Here is an 11338-nt window from a genome sequence, read left to right as displayed (position 1 = left end):
AAGTGAAGACAAGAAGACAGAGTATTTCTTTTCCAGTTTTTTCCAGTTGCTAACACACTAAAATGACATGGATAGCACAAATATTTAAACTGACACATAGGGAGCAAAACCTCATCTCAAATCTCCAAAACTTTAAACACATTTTCTGCTTTACACACATTTTGCAATTCGAAATGACACTTTTTAAGTGTACTGAACGCGGTTCTCTGCATAAGACACAACAATCTGACATAAAGTCACATGTTTGCGATTTCAAAACACTGCCATTTAAAATGACGCACTACATGAGCTCATTGGCCACTATATGTGCTACCTGGCCAAATAGGTGTTATGTAATTGTTAACACTTCAATCAGGAAGTAAGCAATAAAAGACCACAGGTGAGCATCTTTTTTTCTTTTACAACAACAATGGAAGACATTGCTGAGAGAAGAAGAGGAAGAGGGAGGGTGAGAGTGCGATGTTGACGGGGTGTTGTGGCCAGACCTAATTGTCTAATTATTTTGCTTTCCTCTTTATTTATTTTTTTAAAAAAATTTTCTGCACATTTTTTCTGCAGTTGTATTTTTTAGCTTACTGTTTTGTGAGCATATTTTAGTTGACTCCAATGTAAATATATCTGCTGTGCATATGTTGCACTGACTTGTTTGGTGAAAAATAAAAAAATAAATATTTCAATAGCACGTGTGTGTATCTGCAAATATTTTCTGTGCATTTGAACAATCTGAAGAATTCTCTACAGTTTGAGCTATGTTAGCATTATGGCAAAGCATACTAAAGATGAGAGTGCTTTTCATTATGCCCAACAGTGTGTAGTTGGTTCGACAAAAATGTGTCAAGACAAAAAAAGTGTGTGCCATCTGGTGCAAAAGTTTGATTTTGGTTGAAGTGCTTCATTTTGCGGGATATATGAGGTATTTTGCAGTTTGGGTGTGTGGTTTGGTGAATTGTATTAGTATTTTGATAAAACCAACCTAGTTTGCAAAATTGTGTTTAAGCAATTGGAAAAAACAGTTTTAGCCAATAGAAATTTATTATGGTGTCTGTTTTGCCACTATTTCAGTCAATAAACAGTTCTGAGCTTAACGAAAAATCCAGCAGTAGAGTAGACCAACACTGCACACCAGCAACGAAAAGGGATTGGCAACAAAAATGAGGCACGTGGCTGTGTTGCAGTACATGACCTAAAAGGCTTTTCTGGTCATAATTATGTTAATAGAAGAAAGAGATTGCAGTCAGTCTTATGGTCGCAAATCCTTTTTTAGCCAATTTCTCACCTATTCCTTGTATATAAAAAAAAAAACATGTAGGGGTACTAATAAACTGCACATTATCAAAGATTACAGGCTCCTCTTCATACTTTAAAAGTTTTCACAGCTCAGGTCTAAAGTGTATTTCCTTATCGGCAAAAGGCACGCTCAGAGAGGCCATGAGTTCACGGCCCCTGGTTTGAACGGCTCTGATGGTTTCATCCATACAGGTGGAAATAACTGGGGGCTATAGGTGAAAGTCAGAGAGGAGTCGCAGACAAATGAAAGACAGGCAGACATGAATCATTCCCGGGGGAAAGGACCTTCACTGTAGTCAAGGTGAAAAAGAGAGAGAGAGGGGGAGAGAGAGGCTGGGACACTGATCAGAGCCTGTCTGTTAACAGGTTGTCAGGGTGCTGAGCTGTATTTGATGCTATAGTAGACAGTTCACAGTCAGACAATGCAAACCTTTTTGTATACATTTGTGTGCATTCTCCTCATGCAAATTGTTAATGCTTCTCATTTGCACACCTATACGTCTAATTGTGTGCATTTTGTTTGCAGCAGGGTCCAGGTGTTTTCCACTGATAACAAGCTGTTATTGTCCAGCTCTGTCTTCCTTCTCAAAGCCTGTCCATTCTCTCCTCACTAAGGCACTAAAGCTCAGGATTATAGTTTTCCACCGCTCTTCATTTGTACAATCACCTTGGGCAGAATTCACTTAAAAAAAAAACACATTTATTGGGATAAGTATTCTATAAAATAAGTATTCTATCACATTAAATGATTCTAAATGATGAGAGAAAGCTTGACACGTAGTAATCTTATGAATTAATGTTTGACATTCTTCTCGGCACGTCCACTCCCACAGAGTCATTGCTCTCAGTCGCGCATGTGCTTCGCAGCAAAAGGGGTTAGGCAGTATCAGTTCTTAACGAAAGGTCCTTACCGGTATTACACCTAACTGGGATTGTTTTTGCCGAAGAAATCCAAAGGCAAATACACATTTTCTGTCTTGATCAATCTGCGTTAAAACAGAGACATTAAGTGTCGATGGAGTGGCTGATGGCGCAATTATGAAGATGGCTCTGGTTTGTGCAGGGACAGACACTTTTTGGGTCGCATTCTCTTTATTTTTCCGACCTTTGACACATGACTGACATTGAGTTAAGCGGCTAATCCCCTGCCTGTGACTCATTCGGTATACCGGGTCCGCGCTGTCCCCCCGCCAGCCGGACTGCGGGGGCCAGTTCATTCTCGGAATCGTCGCCTCGGAGCGTGGACTATAGAGAAGTTATGCGTCTGGCGCGCAGCTGTCCTGGACCACATCCAAAAATAATTCAGAGCGACAGACCATACCTCTGCTTCCGTGGGACATAAAGCATGCGAGTCCTAAGTAACTGTGTCTCAGTCGGTGCCCACAAACTCAAACAGGAAACTCATTCGACGTGTTCAGACTGTTTTTCCGCTGAGCGCACGGTGGTCCGGCATCCGTGATCATGGCAGATAAAGCTTTCTACATCGTGATGGAGGTGGTAATCGCTGTGTCCTCGGTCATCGGGAACGTGATGGTGGTCTGGGCTGTGCGTATTAACCGGTCTCTGAGAGACACCACGTTTTGTTTCATCGTCTCCCTGGCCTTGGCTGACATTGCAGTCGGGGCTCTTGTCATCCCCCTCGCCATAACCATCAGTATAGGACTACAGACCCACTTCTACAGTTGCCTGTTGTTCGCCTGCACGGTGCTCGTCCTCACGCAAAGTTCTATCCTGGCGCTGCTGGCCATCGCCATCGACCGCTATCTGAGAGTCAAAATACCCATGAGGTAGGCCTAAAGGTGAATTCTTCTAGTTTGCTAGTATCTTGTCTCATTTATAGAAGCCTTTGTGTCTGGACCGCTGCTTGGACCAAGGGCACTCACCAAAACCAGTGCCATGCGGCGCTTCCATTTCAGCCACAACCCAGAAACATGTGGTGTGTCTGGACACTAGGGATAGATCACCGTGACGTGATGGGACATGAATCTGTTTTGACATCTCTATATCTTAATAAATTACAGTCTGTCAGTGATTAGTGGTCAGGACATTCAATTACCTGATGTTAGTATTCATTAAAAAGATAATTTATTCATTCATTTTCACTGATTTTCATTTACAATTCATAATTTCACCTCAAGTAAAAGCTGCACATTGGAAACAAAAAGTAATGCATATTTTATGTCTGAACAAGAGCAGAAAAAGAAGTAGATAATAACTTAATTAGACTTCAGTTTGTCCATGTCTGAAGATAGATAGACAGATAGAGCTCCCGTCCTGGAAAAGACAAGCTGCCTTCTAGTTTGAGCTGAACATGTGAAAGAAGCATGCAGAACTCATACATGTTGCATTTCATCTTAACACCTTCTGAACAGGCTTTTCTGTTGAAAGCCAAGTCATTTATTTTATTTATTTAGTTTTTTTGTGGTGCACCATCATCATTTTGCACTTTTCCTGTTTCCCTTTTTTTTTTTACTCTTTCTTCTTCTAGACTTTCCACTTCAAGTTGGCTCATTTCACAATAAGCTTGGACGAGACCAGCTGAGAATGCATGATTGGTCAATAGGCACATGGTGGTTGGTTGATGGATTGCATAATTTCTCAAGCTGGCACTACACACACACACACACACACACACACAAACACACACACACACTAGTAAACAACACGCACACAATGAATCAGTGGGAGACACCAGTATAGCTTAAAGAGACATTTCAGAAGAATCATTGAAAATGTATTGTGTATTATGTGAACACTGTACTGTAGATTAAAGTGGGGTTTATCCGTGTTCTGCAGGGTTCAAAATCGCCATCATTCTGTAAATGTGGCATTTTAAATCATGCCTATATTGGTCATATAATTGGTGCCTCCAGATTTGGGATCAATAGCAGAGACACAGTGTTACACAAATGATAATTACTTTCACCGAACAGAAGATCAAGTCTGGACACGTTCAGATTTCAAACAGTGAAATGTATTTACTGTCTCATAGTCAAGTGATAATGCAAGCCAGAAATTGAGTCCCCCTCCCTAAAATACTCCCGGGACTCTGGAGGGACAACCACTGATTGCTTTTTATAGCTGAAGTGTTTGGAAGCAGACTGCCGTGATAAAGGCGGTCTGAGATTATTTGAAAACGTCCCATGCTTGCCGGTGTGTTTTAGCATTGGGATAGGATTTGCAGGTTGGAAGCAAGGGCTGAGATCCCAGAGGAAGTCTAAGACAGACGCACTACGGTCAAATCCAGAAAGGATTTTTATTTTTATATTTTCAGATGGACAGTTGATCTGTATGTAGACAGACAGCCAAGCTTTACAAGCAGCCGTGTGAAGAGGTATGAGTGCAGAGGTTGAGACAAAAACCTGACATTTTAGAGTGTGTGCATTTACATAGTGTGTGAGGCTACGGCAACGAGACAAAGAACAGAGAAGAAATACGACTTTGTCTGTCTCTGTGTTTGTCTGAGAGAGAATTTAGCCAGAGAGCAGTTGTGATAAGAGGAGAAAAATATTGTGGCTCACATGAGCCACACAAGCACTATAAATCATTTCCTCATTCATTTCATCTGATTGAGTCAGCTATACTCTGACTGGCTGGATTACAAACAGCCTACCACAGAAACCTTGTTCATGTTCATTTAACATTGACTAAGTCACTAACCTGTCCTACGGCAGATCGTTGTGTGGGTGAATCTGGGCTAGAGACGTCCTCTTGAGATACTGAAGAAATACCAACAGTTATGACTCACAGCAGTTATTACACTCACAGCTTCCTCTCATGAACAACAGGGATGTCTTAAATTCCTTCTAATCTTGATTGTCTTGATCTGACTTGTTTTATTTTATATCTCCGGAATAATTTCTTAGAAGGACTTCTTGAGAAAGCGCAAGGGAAAAAATTGCCACATCACAGATATGAAAAAAGGGAACATTACAGAATAAGGTGTGTTTACAACGATTATGATGTAATTCAGTCTAATACGGCAACATCGCAGAATGCAACACAGCACACATAGATATAACATGTAACATTCCTCCCTTGAAAAGTTGTTATAACATAGTTGATATAATGTGTTTTTTTACCAAATCTACTCAGCTGCAAAATGCCTAAAGCTGCGAAATACTAACAAATGTAATGTAACAAACCGTAGCCAGTTACTCCTCTATAATGAACTCTTCTAAGGCAGTTTGTTGACTTTTGTCAATGGTATCCACCTTGATACACACTATACTGGATTATTTACAAGTATCCCATAAATGTCACTTGTGGAAACAGTGAATAATGTAACAATAGTTCCACAGTCAAGACAAAAATGTACCCAGCTTCATAAAGGGTGTCCTGTGGTGTCAAAATGTTGTTAGTGGGGTCCTATGGGTTGAGGGGAGGGGCCTCTGTGGATCGTCCCACAGATGCTTGATCAGTTTGGGATCTAGTGAATTTGGTCAACACCTTGTGCTGTTCTTCATGTTGTTTTTTTTTTTTTTTTTTTTTTTTTAGTTGTTCCTAAACCATTTTTGTGTGTGTGCTTGTGTCAGGCTGCATCCTGCTGGGGGTGGCTGCTGCCATCAAGGAGTGTCATTGCTATGGGGTGGGGGTGCCTGGTCTGGTCTAGGTGGGTGCTACATGTCTAAGTAACATCCACACCAATGAATGCCAGGTCCAAATGTCTCCCAGCAGAACATTGGATCGTCACAAGATGGTCAATGTTATTTACTTCTCCTGTCAGTGGTTTTAATGTTGTGGCTGATTGGTGTATAATGGAGAGCACTTTATTTGATTATATATCTTGCTGTTTGAAAGACAACACAATGAAAGATTGAGAAAACTATAGATATTAATTCTTCTCAATGCTTCATATTTTCCCTTGCTGCCATAGCTACAAGCGGGTGGTGACCCCTCGTCGAGCAGGCACGGCTGTGCTATTGTGCTGGCTGGTGTCCATCATAGTGGGCCTCACGCCCATGTTGGGCTGGAATAACTTGCAGCGTCTTCGTGACAACGGCTCCCTGATCGCTGCTAACCCCGAAGTGACCTGTGAGTTTGAGGAGGTCATCAGCATGGACTACATGGTCTACTTCAACTTCTTCAGCTGGGTGCTGCCCCCGCTGCTACTCATGCTGGCCATCTATGTTGAGATCTTCTACATGATCCACAAGCAGCTCAACAAAAAGGTAAAAAGCTTCCTCTTCTGGTGCAAAACAAATCTGATTACTTTGTCTGAAATGCAAACTATATACACTGACAATCATCTCCTCTCATCTCTCTGTAGGTGACAGCAAGCCACACAGATCCGAGACGTTACTTTGGAAAGGAGCTTAAGTTAGCCAAGTCGCTCGCCCTTGTTCTTTTCCTCTTCGCAGTCAGCTGGCTCCCTCTTCACATCCTCAACTGCATCACCCTCTTCTGCCCCGCCTGCAATAAGCCAGGATTCCTCATTTACATCGCCATCATCCTCAGCCACGGCAACTCGGCCGTCAACCCCATTGTTTATGCTTTCCGCATCAAGAAGTTCCGTACAGCGTTCCGGAAAATCTGGAAGCAGTATGTGCTCTGTCAGGATCCAGTTGGCCGTCTTCCTCAAAGAGGGAGCCAGAGAGGACAGAGTCATGAGAGGAGGCTGAGGCAGAATGATGACGACGACGATGATGTGTGACCTTTGGCGACTAATTGGAGTGCTGTGTAACTGTCAGGTTTCACTGCAGTTGTTCAGAGAATGGAAAAGACTCTGGCTTTATTGTCATGCAGAAGCGATTAGTGGTCAAAATGGCCTTAATGGCATCGAAGGATGTCAGAAGGACGAAACATGCACTGAATGATTTCCTCCATCCAGTGTGCACTGACAGAGCAGGATTACAAATCAGCATGGAGATCCTAAATCAGACTTAGATATAGACTGATTTCTCCCCTGGCTGACAGAATGATGATGATGTCGTATGGGATAAGGGGCTCCTCATCGGCTTCAACACCAACTTGTTGGACATGAATCAGTGAGTGTATATTTGTAGCACATGTGGTACAATAGTAGTGTATGCAGTGCTGTTTGACTTAAAGTAAAATTCATGGTCTTTATCATGTGAATGATCTCAGATATTTATCCTACCCTCGCTACATCAACATGCTTCGTTCTGTGGCCTTAAGGACAGAAAATGTGATGAAGAGGCACTGTAGCACCATGCCAGTATTAATTTTGGTAAACCAAGGGTGGCCAAGCAGGACGTTTGCACAATCAAATCAGGACATGAGATATTTGCTGGCTGCATGGAGGACAAAATGTAAAACTCGAACACAGGATCTTGAACCTGAACCTCTGGTTTACCAATGGCAAAGTTACTTAGTAACTCATCAAAGCCATGGCCTTTACATATGTGTGGTGTACTGTCATGTGAAGGTTGTGCTTTTTACTTTTCTGAGACAATTTGACAGAATGACTAATACTAGCTCACTGCTGTAGTTGAAAAACACTTGATCATTAGATATTTGTGAACATGGACAATGGTAAAAATCACTGATCCTGCTGTAGAGACTATGTAGCCAAATCAGTGTTTTTGAACAGAGAACTGTGAAGCTAAGGAATGTTGGAGCCCCTACGTAAGCTCCATTTGATCTTATCACTTTAACTCTACAACGTACCTCTGCTGCAAATGGATCACTGAACCCTCTGCACTGCTTGAAGACATTTTTAAACTTTTACTCCTGATTTCTTGAGAGAAAACGGTTTAACAGCGTGACACATCCTCTCTGTCAGTTTTTTGTTATGGGGCTGATAAAATAGGACTGCTGTGTGTATAGTATGTATCTAACACATGTATAAATGTCAGGAGGAGATACCTGTTGTAATTCACCTCACCGAGCAGGCGTTTACAGCTGACACATCCACTCAGAGTGGTTGAATGAGTGAGTAACTCTTTTGGATGGAGGTAACCTCTTACTTTTTTTCCCAGCGCCTCTCTGTCTCAAGGCTGTCAGTGATGAGAGGCCATTTCTTTTCCGCCCGTGACAAGGGTCACTGAATGAGAATATAGCTGAGGAACTGTTCGAGAGTTTTCGTCTCTGAGGAGGTCAACATATAGGGCCACCCTCGCATATGTCTGATTCAAATACAGTCCACACACACACACGTGTCTTTGTCAGCAAGTGTGCTCATTGTATTTCCCCATGCTTCTCTTGTAAAAATGGCTCCATGTGATTGTTTTCTTACTCTGTCTTGTCCAGGCTAAATGCTTTTAAAGCCACTATGTGTATCATTTTAACATGTATCATAAAGTCCAGTAGAATTTTATACGCCGAGTTTGGTGAGCCTGTAAATTCCCACCACTGACGGAGAACACGCCGTTTTGACTGTGCCAACCGTTAATAAGATCTGTAGACTGCAAAATAGTGGGAGGCTTGTTAGCGCACAGATTGAAGTTTTTATTGAATAAAATTGAGCACAGTGGTGAACAAAACGCTGGAGGGAAGTACGCACAAATGTTGACTTGACTACTGTGAGCCAAGCCAGGCAAGCAAGTGAATATGCAGTTACCTGCCAAACTGGATCTGTGAGTAATCGCTGTGTCACCAAGCCTTCACCTTTTCTGTGTGGATAGGCAAATGCCATTTTGTGGCTGGCCTCCTCATTATTTACCGCTGTTTACTTGTCCTACAAACAATCAACAACAATCTACACATAGTGGCTTTAAGTGTAAATCTGTTTACTTTCACTGGACCAATACGATAAACATGATTTGTGCAATATCCTCGGATGTATGTTGATAATATCAGAACATAATCTATAGCTTAGACAGCGACATGTAGACACTGTTAATCCTGATCGAGTGCTGAAGGCCGGAGCAGTATGTGCTACTATGATGACCTGTCTTGTCAATATCTGATTATAAAGGAATATATGAATAAACAGGTCAACAGAGGGAGTGAAATGGCAGAAAGGAGGTTCTTCATGTGTATGAATGCATACATTATTTCACTGATGTTTACACTTCCATCAAAGATGACAAGAAGGACGACATAACGACACAGAGACTTTTTGTGATTCGCACTCTCTGACAGGCAAAATCAAATGTGTAGCTACAGCCTGATGTCACAGGTCCCACTACATTTCAGAAGACATCTGTAACACAAGCGACATACAGCGTGACACAGACACAGAGGAAAATGGACAACAAAGAGATTAAAAAAATAAAATGTATGGAACTTCAAATAGTTTTACGGTTCAGCCAAAAGAAAATGACGAGTAAAACTGAAAGAATATTTTTCACAGATGTGATTATGGCTTTTCATGTCCTATGGAGCTTCAGTGCATCCTTAAAGTTAACAGTTCCAACTATTGCATTTCTTTTATGACAAGTCCAAATAATGTGAAAACAACAAAAGAAAAAGATGCAATACACTGGTTCACATGGAAACAATGAAGAAACACGTGCTCTAACACAACCATCACAATTTTGTTTTTAAAGCAATTTGATTTTTTGACCATTAAAGGACCTCTTCGTACAACACGAGTAGTAAATTCCAAAATATGACGAACTGGAAAACTTAAAACAAACTTTGCTGAACCTAATTTGTACATAACAGGCAGTAAAGAGAAACACGTGAGTAAAGAAACGTCCAAGTAATTTCCCTCATCACGTCTCACAAAGTTTGTGTATCGTTCAAAACAGCAGCACAGAAATGTGTTACCGTGCCAACAGTTTGATGGCAAGGCAAAGAAGGCCGTGGTTATTTATTACTTAAATTGAGTAGCTGACAAGCAGCTTTATGCAACCCATTCCTCATTTTTCTGTTATTACAAGATTATCAGAAGGAATTTCTCACACATCTGTGTGCTCCCATGACTTTCCACCTTCCTCACAGAGGTGAAACTCTACAGTCAGATGCCTTTATATCCCAGTGTGAACAGCAGCCAGCCAGAGAGCGGGAGGCTCGGAGGGCACACAGCCAGAGCGAAACAAAAAAAGACTACATTAAAAAAACAAAAAAAAAACAAAAAAAGCCCAGCAAGAATATAAAAAGTCTTAAGCAAGAAAGACACCTCCATACCTCCAGTATGCGCTGTTCCAAAGAGGGGAAAACGTTTTCTTTTTCGTTTTGACCTAAAAAAAATCACAAACTCTATTCTGATGATTTTCTGGGATGATCTGATGTACTGTATAGTGCTGCCCTCTGCTGGTCACTGCCCAGAACTAACTATGATGTTCATTAAAGTACATGCAACCACAAGGAGTTACAGTTTTTTCCAATTGCTTAAGCACAATTTTCCAAACTAGGTTGGTTTTATCAAAATACTAACACAATTCACCAAACCACACACCCAAACTGCAAAATACCTCATATATCCCGCAAAATGAAGCACTGCAACCAAAATCAAACTTTTGCACCAGATGGCACACACTTCATTCGCATTACAGATTTTTGTCTAACCATCTACACACTGTTGGGCATAATGAAAAGCACTCTCATCTTTAGTATGCTTTGCCATAATACTAACATAGTTCAAACTATAGAGAATTCTTCAGATTGTTCACATGCACAGAAATATTTGCAGATACACACACGTGCTATTGAAATATTTAGAGTGAACTAAAACATGCTCACAAAACAGTAAGTTGAAAAATACAATTGCAGCAAAAAAATTTAAACAAAATAATAAAGAGGAAAGCAAAATAATTAGATAGCATCCTGCCAGACAGCTGGGTCTGGCCACAACGCCTCGTCCACATCACATTCTCACCCTCCCTCTTCCTCTTCCTCTCTCAGCAATGTCTTCCATTGTTGTTGTAAAAGAAAAAAAGATGCTCACCTGTGGTCTTTTATTGCTTACTTCCTGATTGAAGTGTTAACAATTACATAACACCTGTTTGGCCAGGTGGCACATATAGTCCATTGATTAAACCTATGTACTTCTATTTCCGGAGAAGTATATAGGATAGATAGTACACAAGATAGTAATGTGTGTGGGGTTACAACTTGTCCAAATGCATTTTAATATCAAACTTTTTAAGTCGCCCTAGATCTTCTATGCTGGGGATTTTGACAGAATGCCAATAAAAAAGAA

The 11338-nt window shown here is 41.1% G+C and overlaps 1 protein-coding gene across 1 annotated transcript; it reads left to right on the top strand.

Moving 5' to 3' along the window:
- Positions 1–2028: 2028 nt before the first annotated feature.
- Positions 2029–9949, top strand: LOC311486836 (adenosine receptor A1-like). The gene is made up of 3 exons (XM_084542855.1): positions 2029–3074; positions 6164–6458; positions 6557–9949. The coding sequence occupies exons 1-3, from the start codon at positions 2749–2751 to the stop codon at positions 6938–6940; spliced, it is 1005 nt and encodes a 334-aa protein (XP_084398981.1). The 5' UTR covers positions 2029–2748; the 3' UTR covers positions 6941–9949.
- Positions 9950–11338: the final 1389 nt, after the last annotated feature.

Source organism: Chelon labrosus (assembly GCF_963514085.1).
Source record: "Chelon labrosus genome assembly, chromosome: 4".
NCBI classification, from domain to species: domain Eukaryota; kingdom Metazoa; phylum Chordata; class Actinopteri; order Mugiliformes; family Mugilidae; genus Chelon; species Chelon labrosus.
The sequence above is the reverse complement of the archived record's forward strand: the minus strand, read 5'-3'. Positions and strand labels throughout refer to the sequence as shown.

Bases quoted from the DNA above. Each gene is read 5' to 3' on its own strand.
- LOC311486836 (XM_084542855.1), top strand. From the start codon at position 2,749: ATGGCAGATAAAGCTTTCTACATCGTGATGGAGGTGGTAATCGCTGTG. The intron at 3,075-6,163 runs GTAGGCCTAAAG...TTGCTGCCATAG, and splicing joins AGAGTCAAAATACCCATGAG to CTACAAGCGGGTGGTGACCC. The intron at 6,459-6,556 runs GTAAAAAGCTTC...ATCTCTCTGTAG, and splicing joins ACAAGCAGCTCAACAAAAAG to GTGACAGCAAGCCACACAGA.